The following is a 16,598-nucleotide window of genomic DNA, read 5'->3' on the forward strand; positions in this document are numbered from 1 at the left end:
AGCACATTACATGGTAAGACCTACCCCGAAAATAAGCCCTACTTTGTCTTTTGTTGCCAAAATTAATATAAGACCCGGGCTTTTTTTGGGGGAAACATGGTATGTCACTCTGTCCGACAGAAGCTGGCTGTTCGGTAGGCTTCTATAGGACAAGAATGCTGGAAAACCAGCAGCTGACCAACTCCGGATCAGTGCTCTCAGCCAATGGCAGAGAGCGCTAATTGGAGGGTCATCCCCCGTCAGAACACAGCAGCTCAGCAGGGGAGATCACTGTAGGTGAGATCGCTGTACTTTGCAATTTTTTCGTTCAACCCGCTGAGTTGAAAAAAAAAATGAATTCATAGTGTGTACCAGACTTTAGGCAAGTTGTACTAACCTGCCTAAGGCAGGCAATAGACGGTGCGGAATTAAGGAAAGAAATTTGCACGATTCCCCCATCAACACAGACACTGCTGACAGGGGAATCCCTCCTGCCAAGCAATTGTCTGCTCCTAGTGATAAGGATAGGCCCCTGGCACAACTCCAGGGCAACCTAAAACTGCCTCTGATCCAAATTGTGAAAGCATGCAGATGAAGAGAAACAGTCTGCTTCTTTCAATGTCCCACCGCAAAAGAGGAGGAACTTTTATTGTTACCACAGCTTTATAGACAGAATGACATCATTAATATGAGCACAACTGATTCGCTTAGTCCATATATGGTTTTCTTCTTGTGACGTCTGTTCTTGACCTCGTGGCTTTCATTTTACACTCATTCGCCATTGTGCTTCTTCAGTGAAGGGGGCCGGAAGGAGTGAGGAGTAACAGCTGTTTTCACTTATCACTCCTGAAGGTTTTTTAACTCTATAATGACTTTTAAGGAAAATAATACTTGTTGCAACACACCTATATATATATATATATATATATAGATCAAGAAATAAAACAATATAAGAAATTGAACCCTGCTTGTATACCTAACACTAATACACTCTGTACCCGTAAAACTCACTCTTTTTGTAACCCTAACACTAACTCTCTTTAACCCTAACATTAACCCCCTTAGAAACCTAATACTAGCGCTCTCTGTAACACTAACCCTCTTGGAGCCCTGTAACCCTAAAACTGTCTCTCCCTGTAACCCTAACTCCCTCAGTAACATTAACTCTAATCCTCTCTGTCACCCCCCAACATTATCTCCCTCTCTACCCATAAGATGAACTCTCTTTGTAACCCTATCCTTTCCTGTAACCCTAACACTAACTCTTCCTGTAAATCCCAACACTACCCCTCTCTATAATCCTAACACTAACTCTCCCTATAACCCTAACACTACCCCTCTCTATATTACTAACACTAACTCTCCCTAAAAATCTAACACTACCCCCCCTCTCTATAAACCTAACACCAACTCTTTCTGTAAAATACCAACACTATCTCTCCCTTTAACCCTAACACTACCCATCTCTATAATCCTAACACTATCTCTCCCTATAACCCTAACACTACCCCTCTCTATAATAGTATCATTATCTCTCCCTATGACCCTAACACTACCCCTCTCTATAATCCTAACACTATCTCTCCCTATAACCCTAACACTACCCCTCTCTATAATAGTAACATTATCTCTCCCTACCCCTCTCTATAATCCTAACACTATCTCTCCCTATAACCCTAACACTACCCCTCTCTATAATCCTAACACTATCTCTCCCTATAACCCTAACACTACCCCTCTCTATAATCCTAACACTATCTCTCCCTATAACCCTAACACTACCCCTCTCTATAATAGTAATGTTATCTCTCCCTATAACCCTAACACTACCCCTCTCTATAATCCTAACACTATATCTCCCTATAACCCTAACACTACCCCTCTCTATAATAGTAACATTATCTCTCCCTGTAACCCTTATGCCGCGTACACACGATCATTTTTCGGCATGAAAAAAAAAAACGTTGTTTTTCAACATGTCCAAAAATCAAAGTTTTTCCAACTTTATCATTAAAAACGATGTTGCCCATACACCATCGTTTTTGAAAAATGATGAACAAAGCGCGGTGACGAACACCACATACGATGGCACTCTAAAGGGGAAGTTCTATTCGCCTTTGGGCTGCTTTTAGCTGATTCCTTGTTAGTAAAAGACGATTTGTGCTTTTTTGTCTGTTACAGCGTGATGAATGTGCTTACTCCATTATGAATGGTAGTTTTACCTGAACGAGCGCTCCCGTCTCATAACTTGCTTCTGGGCATGCGCGGGTTTAAAACGTCGTTTTAGCCCACACACGATCATTTTTAACAACACGAAAAACAACATTTAAAAAAACGATGTGAAAAAATGCAGCATGTTCGAATTTTATTTTTGTCGTTTTTCAGAAGCCGAAAAACGATGTGAAGCCCACACACGATCATTTTAAATGACGTTTTTAAAAACGTTGGTTTTTTTTTATGCCGAAAAATTATCGTGTGTACGCGGCATAACACTACCCCTCTCTATAATCCTAACACTAACTCTCCCTATAATTCTAACACTATCCCTCGCTATAATCCTAACATTATCTCTCCCTATAACCCTAACCCTACCCCTCTCTATATTCCTAACATTATCTCTCCCTATAACCCTAACACTACCCCTCTCTGTAACCCTAACACTAACTCTCTGTAACCTTACCCTTCACTTTGATGCTCTAAAATGAACTTTCCCTTTAACCATATCAAAAACTCTCCCTGTAACCTGAACACTAATTGTGTCTGTAACCCTAACTGTAACACTCCCTAGCACAAATTTTCTGTAACCCTAGGACTAACTCTTTTTGTTCCCCTAATTTAGATCTTTTCTGTAACCCTACAGTAGCCCTTCCTGCAACCCTAACACTAACCCTGTTTGTAATCCTAACATCTACCCCCTCTGTAGCCCTAACACAACCCTCAATTGTAATCCTAACACAGACCTTCCCTATTTTCCTAACCTCTAACCCTACCTGTATCCCTGAATATGCTTGTAACCTTAAAGCATTTGTTACCCCAACATTTCATATTCCTGATTTGTGCCTGCTGTGCCATGTACTTGTATGAGAAAATATCCTCTTCTATTTTGTATTGCTTCCTTTGCGTGAAATCCCTGGTGTTCCTGTCAGTCCCTATGCTTTCTTATTAAAAACTGGCCACACTAGGCATGAGAGCACACCTGGTCAGTTCTCTAGCTATACTGGGAACTCGGTGTGCTCTCCTCCAATGATCAGACTTGTCCTGACACGCCCCCGCTGCACAGCCATTCACTGTGTACTGACCCCCCCCCCCCCCACCACCCAAGCTTTTACAGTATGCAACTGAGAACACAGGCAACGTGATCACTTATAAAAAAGAGAAAAATTTATGTTTTTTTTATTTCTATACAAAAAATGTTGCCTTTCATTTCTGTTTTAAACTGAATGGGTTGTTTTACAGGGGATCGTTTACAATCACTTTAACTCCAACCCTTCACGTAACCTTAAATTGAACCCTGCTTGTATACCTAACACTAATACACTCTGTACCCGTAAAACTCACTCTTTTTGTAACCCCCTATACTAATTCCCCCTTTAACCCTAACATTAACCCTCTATGTAAACCTAACTGAAAAAAGTCAGACGGAATTTTTTCATCGGATATTCTGACCATGTGTATGCCCCATCAGATTTTTTCCATCAGAAATTCTGACGGACTTAGAAAGAGAACATGTTCTCTTTTTTTCTGATGAAAAAAATTCTATTGCAAATTCTGATCGTCTGTATGGAACTCCGGCGGAGAAAAAAACACACATGCTCAAAATCAAGTCGACACATGCTCGGAAGCATTGAACTTCATTTTTCTCGGCTCGTCGTAGTGTTGTACGTCACCGCGTTTTGGATGGTTGGAATTTGGTGTGACAGTGTGTATGCAAGACAGCTTGACCGGAATTCCGTCAGAAAAATCAATCAGAGTTTTTTCCGATGGAAATTCCAATCGTGTGTACAGGGCATAGCTCTTTAAACCCCTTCCTGATACCCTCTGGCCTCGTACACACGAGTTTCTCGGCAAAAAACAGCAAGAAACTTGCTGGGAGATATTTTTTTGCCGAGGAAACCGGTCGTGTGTACATTTTCGTTGAGGAAACTGTCGAGAAACTCGACGAGCCAAAAAGAGAGCAAGTTCTCTATTTCCTCGACGGGAATGGAGAAACTTGCCTTGTCGAGTTCCTCGACAGCCTAACAAGGAACTCGAAGAGGAAAACGATGTGTTTCGCCCGTCGAGTTCCTCAGTCAAGTGTACGAGGCTTTACACTAACTTTCCCTATATATAACAGTCAGTCCATCACCATGCACTACTTACCTTTCTTACGTTTTTCTTTTTCAATACTGATTGTGAAGAACAAGGCTTTGTACGGACTTCTTACTACACATTGGTAAAGGCACTTGCTTTTTCAGTTTCAAATGTATTATATAAAGAACTGAAATCGAAAAAATACATTGAACTCTACAGATTATTGCACTTTCTTCAGTTAATCATTATCATGTTATACGATGTCTGCAATGCCCTACTTATTGATGTTCCTTCTCTCCACAGAGCACAGTGGACAAGCTTATAAAGAAAACGAACCTGGCCCTGGTGATTGGTACTCATTCTTGGAGAGAACAGTTCATGGAAGCCATCACTGTCAGTGCAGGTGAAATAAAACTCATTATGACCTGTGGTGTTAACCCAAGGTGGCGCACTATGTTGGCTGCCCGATACTATAAAATAAGATAGTCTTACATAGAAGAGCCAAAGCGATTTGCTGCCCTCTTGTGACTGGAATAGGGAAAATACAACGAGACAGCTGTTTTTTCATTTTTTGGCACATCTCAGGTTTTAAGAGACCCCATCAGGCCTCGTACACACGACCGAGAAACTCGACGGGCGAAACACATCGTTTTCCTCGTCGAGAAACTCGACAAGCCAATTTTCTCCAATCCCGTCAAGGAAATAGAGAACATGCTTTCTTTTTGGCTCGTCGAGTTTCTCGACAGTTTCCTGGAGGAAAATGTACACACGACCGGTTTCCTCGGCAAAAAAATATCTCCCAGCAAGTTTCTTGCTGGTTTTTGCAGAGAAACTCGGTCGTGTGTACGAGGCCTCAGAGTTTGATTTGAGGTATTCCCATGTGGCCCCTTGAGAAGCAATTACTGATCACTTTATTGAAACTGATCCACCACATGTGAACACACGTACAATGACTTCATGGGTTTATACACGAATGGAGATACTAAAAATGGTAGCTGGGCAGCACAAAGAGCACTACTCCTAATAGCTGATATATACAGTGAGGGAAAAAGGTATTTGATCCCCCTGCTGATTTTGTACAGTCGCCTACTGACAAATAAATGATCCGTCTATAATTTTAATGATAGGTTTATTTTAAAAGTAAGAGACAGAATAACAACAAACATTTCAAGAAAAACGCATTTCAAAAAAGTTATAAATTGATTTCCATTTTAATGAGTGATATAAGTATTTGACCCCGTCGCAAAACGTGACTTAGTACTTGGTGGCAAAAACCCTTGTTGGCAATCACAGAGGTCAGACGTTTCTTGTAGTTGGCCACCAGGTTTGCACACATCTCAGTTTGTCCCACTTCGCTTTGCAGATCCTCTCCAAGTCATTGAGGTTTTGAGGCTGATGTTTGGTAACTCGAATCTTCAGCTCCCTCCACATATTTTCTATGGGATTAAGGTCTGGAGACTGGCTAGGCCACTCCAGGACCTTAATGTGTTTCTTCTTGATTCACTTCTTTGTTGCCTTGAGGTGGCTATACACGGTTTAAATTTCGAAATAATTTTCTTTCGAAAATCGTATCAAAGAATTTTCGTACGAAATTCGCACCGTTAGTGGGCTGCAGCAACAGCCGATTTTCGTGCGGCAATCAAATTTGAGGAATCCAACATGTTGGCAACATGAAGGTTTGATCAGCCGAATTTCGAAAAATCAATGGTGGCATCATCGGATCACAAAAAAAAACTTTCTGATTTTGAAAAGAAAATTTGTTCGAAATTCGACCGTGTATGGCCTGCTTTGGCCGTGTGTTTTGGGTCATTGTCATGCTGGAATACTCATCCACGACCCATTTTCAATGCCCTGGCTGAGGGATGGAGGTTCTCACCCAAGTTTTTACGGTACATGACCCTTCCATCGTCCTTTTGATGCAGTGAAGTTGTCCTGTCCCCTTAACAGAAAAACAACTCAAAAGCACAATGTTTCCACCTCCATGTTTGACAGTGGGGATGGGTTCTTGGGGTCATAGGCGGCATTCCTTCTCCTCCTCCAAACAGGGCGAGTTGAGTTGATGCCAAAGAGCTTAATTTTGGTCTCACAGCACTTTCACCCAGTTCTCCTCTGAATCATTTAGATGTTCATTAGCAAACTTCAGATGGGCCTGTACATGTGCTTTCTTGAGCAGGGGGACCTTGTGGATGCTGCAGGATTTCAGTCCCTCATGGCATAGTGTATTACCAATTGTTTTCTTGGTGACTGTGGTCCCAGCTGCCTTGAGATCGACAAGACTCTTCCAAGTAGTTCTGGGCTGATTCCTCACCGTTCTCATGATCGTTGAAACTCTACAAGCTGAGATCCTGTATGGAGTCCCAGACCAAGAGAGATTGACAGTTATTTTGTGTTTATTCAATTTGCGAATAATCACACCAACTGTTGTCACCCTCTCACCAAGCTGCTTGGCGATGGTCTTGTAGCCCATTCCAGCCTTGTGTAGGTCTACAATCTTGTACCTGAAATCCTTGGACAGCTCTTTGTTCTTGGACATGGTGGAGAGATTGGAATCTGATTGAAATTGCTTCTGTGGACAGATATCTTTTATACAGGTACTAAGCTGAGATAGGAAGTGCTCCTAATCTCAGCTTGTTACCTGTATAGAAGACACCTGGGAGTCACTTGTTGGTTGATAGGGGATAAAATACTTATCTCACTCATTAAAATGCAAATCAATTTATAACTTTTTGGATGTGTTCCCCCTCCCTCCTACCCGAAGGCATCTGCTATGTTGGTCCCAGTCCTGCAGAAAGGGCAAGCACAGCCTGGGATATTTGTCGGTGGCGCGCGTGGGTGCACCGTTACTGGATGTGTGTGGAAGCAGTCAGGCGGTAGCGCAGCTGCCCCATTGCTTCCACCTGACAGGCAGGAGTCTGATTGTCAGATTTACACAAAATCCACTGTAAATGTGTGTAAACCCACCGCTGTCAGGTCTGTACGATATACGGACATGGCAGCGAAAGGGGTAAACTTCCTCATCCATATAAGCACATTGCTCTTGCCAATGGTGTCATCTCCAACAACATTCTGTAGCCTTATGTGGATGTCGGACAGCTTGAACCCCACCTTTGTCAAGAACTTAATGACTGCACATTGCTCCTGCTTGGAATCCATTATACCTGCAATGAAAAAGAAGAGTTACTATAATAGAAGAGTTACTCTACCACCATGTAACCGATGAATGACCTACCTGTATGCAAGTTAAAAAAAGCATTATGTACACTTTGGCATTATTTTAGTACAGCCTGTATATACATTATCTCACAAAAGTGAGTACACCCCTCAAATTTTTGGAAATATATTATTATATCTTTTTATGTGACAACACTGAAGAAATTACACTTTGCTACAATGTAAAGTAGTGAGTGTACAGCTTGTATAACAGTGTACATTTGCTGTTCCCTCAAAAAAACTCAACACACAGCCAATAATGTCTAAACTGCTGGCAACAAAAGTGAGTACACACTGTCCAAATTGGGCCCAAATTGTCAATATTTTGTGTGGCCACCATTATTTTCCAGCACTGCCTCAAACCTCTTGGGCATGGAGTTCACCAGAGCTTTACAGGTTGCCACTGAGGTCCTCTTCCACTCCTCCATGACGACATCACGGAGCTGGTGGATGTTAGAGACCTTTCGCTCCTCCACCTTCCGTTTTGAGGATGCCCAACAGATACTCAATAGGGTTTAGTCTCCAACGGGAGGGGATCATGCTCTGCTTCAATATGTCACAGTACATGTTGGCATTCATGGTTCCCGCAATGAACTGTAGCTCCCCAGTGACGGCAGCACTCATGCAGCCCCAGACCATGACACTCCCACCACCATGCTTGACTATAAGCAAGACATACTTGTCTTTGTACTCCTCTCCTGGTTGCCGCCACACACGCTTGACACCATCTGAACCAACTACGTTTATCTTGGTCTCATCAGACCACAGGACATGGTTCCAGTAATCCATGTCCTTAGTCTGCTTGTCTTCAGCAAACTGTTTGCGGGCTTTCTTGTGCATCATCTTTAGAAGAGGTTTCCTTCTGGGACAACAGATGAATGGTCTGAGCCCCCTCACCCCTTCAACCTCTGCAGCAATGCTGGCAGCACTCATACATCTATTTCCCAAAGGCAACCTCTGGATATGACGCTGAGCAAATGCACTCAACTTCTTTGGTCGACCATGGAAAGGCCTGTTCTGAGTAGAACCTGTGCTGTCAAACAGCTGTATGGTGTTGGCCACCTTGCTGCAGCGCAGTTCCAGGGTCTTGGTAATCTTCTTATAGCCTAGGCCATCTTTATGTAGAGCAACAATTTTTTTCAGATCCTCAGAGTTCTTAGCCATGAGGTGCCATGTTGAACGTTCAGTGACCAGTATGAGAGAGTGAGAGCGATAACACCAAATTTAACACACCTGCTCCCCATTCACACCTGAGACCTTGTAACACTAACAAGTCACATGACACCGGGGATGGAAAATGGCTAATTGGACCCAATTTGGACAGTTTCACTTAGGGGTGTACTTTTTTTGCCAGCGGTTTAGACATTAATGGCTGTGTGTTGAGTTATTTTGGAGGAGACAGCAAATTTACACTCTTATACAAGCTGTACACTCACTACTTTACATTGTAGCAAAGTGTCATTTCTTCAGTGTTGTCACATGAAAAGGTATAATAAAATATTTACAGAAATGTGGGGGTGTACTCACTTTTGTGAGATACTACATGTAGTGTAGAAGTGGTCTACCGCACATGCTTATAGGGATACTGGCCTGCATGCAATACATGAAGAAGGTATGTAGAAGATGAAGCCGGTAACAGGTGCACACCAATGTGGTTTTATTGGTGTCAACATTTTGGTGGGATGCAGCAAACCTTTCTCAAGACGTTTTGAGAAAGTAGGGCTGCGCCCTGCCCACGCTTTGATAGCAATAAAGCCACACTGTAAATTCCTGCTGAGTGCACCTGCTTCCAGCTTCATACTTTACAGAGAAGCAGAGTAAAAGACTTCATTGCTTAAATTGGCTTCCCTTTTCCACAGGTGACGAGGAAGAAGATGATGATGGCAGAGAAGAAAAGCTTCCATCTTGTTTTGATTACGTCATGCACTTCCTGACTGTGTTCTGGAAAGTGCTCTTTGCCTTTGTGCCCCCCACAGAATACTGGAATGGCTGGGCCTGCTTCTTCGTCTGTATTATCATTGTGGGGATGCTGACTGCAGTCATAGGGGACCTGGCCTCACACTTTGGCTGCACCGTTGGACTGAAGGACTCGGTTACCGCTGTGGTATTTGTGGCTCTTGGCACATCCATCCCAGGTACAGTAATCTATCTCCCACAAACAATGATGGGATACAAGTCGAGCAAGGATATACAGTACAGACCAAAAGTTTGGACACACCTTCTCATTCAAAGAGTTTTCTTTATTTTCATGACTATGAAAATTGTAGATTCACACTGAAGGCATCAAAACTATGAATTAACACATGTGGAATTATACATAACAAAAAAGTGTGAAACAACTGAAAATATATTTCATATTCTAGGTTCTTCAAAGTAACCACCTTTTGCTTTGATTACTGCTTGGCACACTCTTGGCATTCTCTTGATGAGCTTCAAGAGGTAGTCACCTGGCGCAACACCCCATCACTCTCCTTCTTGGTCAAATAGCCATTACACAGCCTGGAGGTGTGTTTGGGGTCATTGTCCTGTTGAAAAATAAATGATGGTCCAACTAAACGCAAACCGGATGGAATAGCATGCCGCTGCAAGATGCTGTGGTAGCCATGCTGGTTCAGTATGCCTTCAATTTTAAATAAATCCCCAACAGTGTCACCAGCAAAGCACCCCCACACCATCACACCTCCTCCTCCATGCTTCACGGTGGGAACCAGGCATGTAGAGTCCATCCGTTCACCTTTTCTGCGTCGCACAAAGACACGGGGGTTGGAACCAAAGATCTCAAGTTTGGACTCATCAGACCAAAGCACAGATTTCCACTGGTCTAATGTCCATTCCTTGTGTTCTTTAGCCCAAACAAGTCTCTTCTGCTTGTTGCCTTTCTTTAGCAGTGGTTTCCTAGCAGATATTCTACCATGAAGGCCTGATTCACACAGTCTCCTCTTACCAGTTCTAGAGATGTGTCTGCTGCAAAAGGTGGCTACTTTGAAGAACCTCGAATATGAAATATATTTTCAGTTGTTTCACACTTTTTTGTTATGTATAATTCCACATGTGTTACTTCATAGTTTTCATGCCTTCAGTGTGAATCTACAATTTTCATAGTAATGAAAATAAAGAAAACTCTTTGAATGAGAAGGTGTGTCCAAACTTTTGGTCTGTACTGTATAAAAACAACAAAAAAATAGGCGCTAACTTATGATAAACAATGGAATTCGACCATAATTCAAAATGAAAATACATAAAAAAGTTGATACAGGTATAATAATTAATTAAAAGTCCATAAGTGACAAATTCCCAACACTGTGATTTTTTCAAAATCTTGTTTATTCATCTCTTGTTCCAAAAAGTGTGAATCAATGGCGGCTGGTGCTCAAAATATTTGAGGGGGCGCAAAGGAAAAAAAAAATTGCAGTCTCACTGTGCCCAAACGCAGCCACTGTTACATGCCATCAAACGCAGCCACTGTGCCATGCCATCAAATGCAGCCACTGTGCCATGCCATCAAATGCAGCCACTGTGCCATCAATTTGCACCACTGTTCCATGCCATTAAACGCAGTCACTGTGCCATGCCATCAAATGCAGTCACTGTGCCATCAATTTGCACCACTGTGCCATGCCATTAAACGCAGTCACTGTGCCATGCCATCAAATGCAGTCACTGTGCCATCAATTTGCACCACTGTGCCATGCCATTAAACGCAGTCACTGTGCCATCTATTGTCACCACTGTGCCATGCCATTAAACGCAGCCACTGTGCCATACATTGTCACCACTGTGCCATGCCATTAAACGCAGCCACTGTGCCATCCTTTGTCACCACTGTGCCATACATTATCACCACTGTGCCATACATTGTCACCACTGTGCCATGCCATTAAACGCAGCCACTGTGCCATCCATTGTCACCACTGTGCCATGCCATTAAACGCAGCCACTGTGCCATACATTGTCACCACTGTGCCATACATTGTCACCACTGTGCCCTTTAATGGTCGCCGCTGTGCCAATTGTCGCCACTGTGCACTGTAAATTGCTTTCTTCCCCCTCCGCCCGGCACTTACCTTTACTGGAGTCAGGCATCCACGTCCCACGATGTCTTCTCCCGCCCTCGATGACTGACAGGCGTCTCAGCCAATCAGGTTACTGGAAGCCAGAACCGGCCAACCTGATTGGCTGAGGCGTACAGTCTGTGCGCTCCGAGAATAAGCTTCCGGGACCCGGGGGCTGTATTGGGAAAGCCTATCAGAGCCGCTGGCTTTGATAGACATTTTCCTACAGCCAACCAGCTGGCGTTATTCAGATGGCCGGACATTGAGCGCCGACCATCTGAATAAAAGCGTCAGCGGCGAAAATAACATAGATTTGTGCAATGCATGAATCTATGTTATTTCACTCAGTGGCGGTGAGAGCCAGAGGGGACGGCGCTCCAGCGCCCTCTATGGACGAACCGCCACTGGGGGGGAGGGATGGTGGGATGAGTGCCTGGGGGAAGGGATGGTGGGATGAGTGCCCGGGGGGGGATGGTGGGATGAGTGCCTGGGGAGAGGGATGGTGGGATGAGTGCCCGGGGGGGTGGTGGGATGAGTGCCTGGGGGAGGGATGGTGGGATGAGTGCCCGGGGGGGGATGGTGGGATGAGTGCCTGGGGGGAGGGATGGTGGGATGAGTGCCCGGGGGGGATGGTGGGATGAGTGCCTGGGGGGGGGGATGGTGGGATGAGTGCCTTGGGGGAGGGATGGTGGGATGAGTGCCCGGGGGGGGTGGTGGGATGAGTGCCTGGGGGGAGGGATGGTGGGATGAGTGCCCAGGGGGGGGATGGTGGGATGAGTGCCCGGGGGGGGATGGTGGGATGAGTGAATGGGGGGAGGGATGGTGGGATGAGTGCCCGGGGGGGATGGTGGGATGAGTGCCCGGGGGGGGTGGTGAGATGAGTGCCTGGGGGGAGGGATGGTGGGATGAGTGCCCGGGGGGGGGGATGGTGGGATGAGTGCCTGGGGGAGGGATGGTGGGATGAGTGCCTGGGGGCTGGGGGGTGAGTCCCTTAACATTAGCAGCCCCCCCCCCCTTAGAGATCCCATTAGCTGAGTGAATATCAGTGCTGTGGCGGCAGGACTCGAAGTGAACTGGGGGAGGGGCCGCTGCTGGATTGTAGCTGAGAGCCAACGGCCAACACAAACACAGGTATGCTGCGGGGGTGAGGGGCTGCTGCTGGAATCCAGCAGCAGCGCCCCCCCCCCCTCCTCTCCCCCCGCAGCACCGCATACCTGTGTTTGTGTTGGCCGTTGGCTCTCAGCTACAATCCAGCAGCGGGCCCCCCCCCTCCCCCCGCAGTTCACTCAGAGTCCTGCCGCCACAGCACTCACCAGTCCGGAGCACAGTGCGTGCTTGAAATTCCCACCTCCATCTCAATGTGCCGCTGCTGAAAGAGAGCTCACGGTTGGCCACAAACACAGCTATGCTGGTGGTGGCGGAGCTGGCTGGCAGTACTAGCGGCGGCGGGACTCGGGAGTGCTGATGCGGGGGATGGAGCCGGGAAGTAACACTTACCTTCTTGGCGCCGCTCCTCAATAATGCCCCCACACGCTACAGAGAGATGCCGCCGGAAGTCATGTGACGATCCGCCCACTGACCTCTGCTCCGGTCCTGCCAATCCCATGATAGCTAGCGGACATGCTAGCAAATCAAATGAAGTGGGAGTGTGTGCGGGCGCACAGCTTGCGCCCTGCACACGCCCTAAACACGGGCAAATCAGCTTCCCAGCCTGCGATCAGCTGATTGCAGGCTGGGAAGCTTCCCATAGACCGCCGCATGTCCGGCGCCTGGTCACTCTTAAAGTGACATTTTTTAAAAAAAAAAAAATTTTTTTCTTCCACAGCTTGGGGGGGGGGGAAGGGGCGGCGCCCGAGCGCCCCCTATGGGCGGGCCGCCACTGGTGTGAATGTAAACTCACCAGAAATGTCTGACCCCTTTTTTCTGGTAGGTCAAAATGCGCTGTTTGCCCCTTAGGCTGATACTAATCTTTATCTCCAGTGTGTTCCTCCAAATGATTACCCATCAGAGGTGAAGTGACCCAGTAGGAGACATATTAAAGAGTATCATAGTGTAAAAAAAGTCTCCTGCTACCCTGCCAATCCTCCACCCTTATTTTTGTAAAAGGAAGCAGAAGCTCTGAAATACCATGAATGAACTACTGCTTCAGGATCCCTTGGAAACACGGTCAGGCGCCCAGGAATGTCTTCAAATTATCTCTGCTAAAGGGTGAGAATTTAGATTGGCTGAACTTCCTCTTTGGCTGAGATCACAGGATGAAATGCCCAGTATTTTAGACAAATAACCAACAACCATGGGAAGGGCTTCCCCTACTTTTATCAAAAAACAACTCCAGTGTATTGAATGTGGAAATCTTTAATACTACTCTGATAGTACAAGTAATATGAGGACAAACCTGCACAATTCATTCAAATATTGTCAAATAAGGCAGGGTCTTAAACTACATAGTTAGTGGAGATTGCAAAGTGTATAGTGAATAATAAAAAGTATGAAATATGTACGTTTCATAAAACTTGCTGTGCTAATGTCATAGCATTTTTTATGATGGTCAGCGCTATGTAGTGGCCATAATGCAGTAGTTTGCTGATTGAGGTATTTCAGGAAAATGCTGCATTATGGCCACTAGATGGAGCTGACAATCATAGGAAATATTGGAGAAGAGTTCTTCCACAGGAACCAGCCACACTTAACTAAAGACACCCTCAATTTACTAATGTTGGGGAGGCATGCTGATCCAGTGCCCACAGTACTTTCTAAGTCAATCGGAAGAAGCATACAGCAAACCATGGGGCAGATCCACATACATTTGCGTGGGCGCAGCGTATGTGAGATACGCTACGCTGCTGTAACTTACTTTGCAAATCTTTGAATCCTGAAAGAATTTGCGCCGTAAGTTACGGCGGCGTAGTGTATCTCTTGCGGCGCAAGGGCGCGGAATTCAAATGCGGCGAGTAGGGGGCGTGTTTCATTTAAATGAAGCGCGTCCCCGCGCCGAACAAACTGCGCATGCCCCGTCCGTCAAAAATCCCAGGGTGCATTGCTCCAAATGACATCGCAAGGACGTCATTGTTTTCGACATGAACGTAAATGGCGTCCAGCCCCATTCACGGACGACTTACACAAACGACGTAAAATTTTCAAAATTATACGCGGGAACGACGGCCATACTTAACATTGAGTATGCCACCAGATAGCAGCTTTAACTATACGCCGGAAAAAGCCGAACGGAAACAACGTATAAGAATGGGACGGCCGCTCGTACGTTCGTGGATCGTCGGAAATAGATAATTTGCATACTCAACGCGGATTACGACGTGAACGCCACCCAGCGGCCGCCGGAAAATTGCATCTTAGATCCGACGGCCTGACGGTGTACTACGCCTGTCGGATCTAACACAGATGCCGTCGTATCTTGTTTGGTGGATACCAAAACAAAGATACGACGCTCAAAATTTGAGATTACGCGGCGTATCAACAGATACGCCGGCGTAATTTCTTTGAGGATCTGCCCCCATGTGTTTTCTGATGTCCTGATATGATTACTTGTTCCTGGTGAGTGAATCAGAAACAGTTGAAACCACTAAATCAGCATGTACCAAGACGACAATGGCAGCCTTCATATTTTTCACACTTTGTTTCCTATGCACTAAGTAGAAATCTAGATAATGTAAATATCTTTTATATCTCTCTTTTGCAGACACTTTTGCCAGCAAGGTGGCTGCCCAACAGGACCAGTACGCAGATGCTTGTATCGGCAATGTGACAGGCAGCAATGCAGTGAATGTCTTCTTGGGCATCGGAGTGGCCTGGTCTGTGGCTGCAATCTACTGGGCCATCCAAGGCAAAGACTTTATAGTGGATGCCGGCAATTTGGCCTTCTCAGTCACACTCTTTACCATCTTCGCGTTTATCAGCATCGGTGTCCTCTTGTACCGCCGCAGGCCCAGTATAGGCGGTGAGCTAGGGGGCACTCGTCTCTCCAAGACCCTCACTGCCATGCTTTTCATCGGCCTTTGGTTCCTTTACATCTTGTTCTCAAGCTTGGAAGCCTACTGCCATATCAAGGGCTTCTAAATGTCATTGACAATATAACGAGGGGCTCTCCCACTGAGGACTCAAACATTCCATGGGATGACACTCACTTAGGTCGTGAGGTGTAACATTAGGGTGAAGTTGAGGGCAAAAAAAAAAAAAAAATGGGGATAATTTATTTATTTTTGTAATTTTTTTTTTTCATCTGGGTCTTATTCATCCTCCATCTTGTGTCATTTTAGACAAGTAGCACAATTTGCAAAAACAAATTGACACTGGAAGGAATTTGGACGTCAAACTGAACTCCTAAACAACTGAAATACAGAGATATACACATAAAAAGGAAGGGGAAGGGCTTTCCGCTTGGCCTGTTAGGCCTCTGCTGGTACCTAGATTGCTGAGGAAAGGAACTGTCTAATTTCAATAATTTATGGGCAGCCGTTGGTAGTCAATCTGTTACCTGAGAAAACAAAATGGTACATCTATAGTATGTGCTGCAACCATTTTTGAGCCAAATCAATGTTTGACTGATCTTTCCCATAGATGATGAAGGTCAGTGCAAACCAAGATTAATATTTCTTTTTCTGGCAGATATCTAGGATTAAAATCACATGCCACCGTCAAATATTTTTTAGAGGCTCTGGTCATAAAATTTCTACGAGGTAGATTTTTTTTTCTATTTCCCATAATGCAAAAATCAATCTGACAGATTTAAGGCTTTTTCACCACAAATGCAATTGAAATTGAAAGAGTGCTACATGTTTAGTAGTCTTGCCATCGGTTTTAGATGCATTCCAATGCATTTTTTGAAGGCCGCTAGTTGACATGATTGAGAACTGCAGGTCAACGAAGCCTAAACTACACCATGCAGAATAGCTTTAAAATGCACTATTCTTCTGTGAATAGGCTTTACGGAAATACAATACACGGATTTATAAGTACCGCAGAGTTTTCCTGCATTGGATAACACAAGCGTGGAACCACATCTGAAGTGAATGAGCCCCAACACTATCCATAATAAACAATTGCTTGAAA

General features: G+C 44.9%; 1 protein-coding gene across 1 annotated transcript in view; it reads left to right on the forward strand.

The window, feature by feature from the left end:
* Positions 1 to 15,905, forward strand: part of SLC8A2 (solute carrier family 8 member A2) — a 278,940-nt gene extending 263,035 nt beyond the window's left edge. The window contains exons 6-8 of the mRNA XM_040323283.1: positions 4,573 to 4,672; positions 9,339 to 9,614; positions 15,229 to 15,905. Coding sequence (XP_040179217.1) covers positions 4,573 to 4,672; positions 9,339 to 9,614; positions 15,229 to 15,605 — 753 coding nt within the window. The 3' untranslated portion in view covers positions 15,606 to 15,905. The remainder of the gene's footprint in view (positions 1 to 4,572; positions 4,673 to 9,338; positions 9,615 to 15,228) is intronic.
* Positions 15,906 to 16,598: the final 693 nt, after the last annotated feature.

This window comes from Rana temporaria, chromosome 9 (assembly GCF_905171775.1).
Source record: "Rana temporaria chromosome 9, aRanTem1.1, whole genome shotgun sequence".
Classification (NCBI taxonomy): domain Eukaryota; kingdom Metazoa; phylum Chordata; class Amphibia; order Anura; family Ranidae; genus Rana; species Rana temporaria.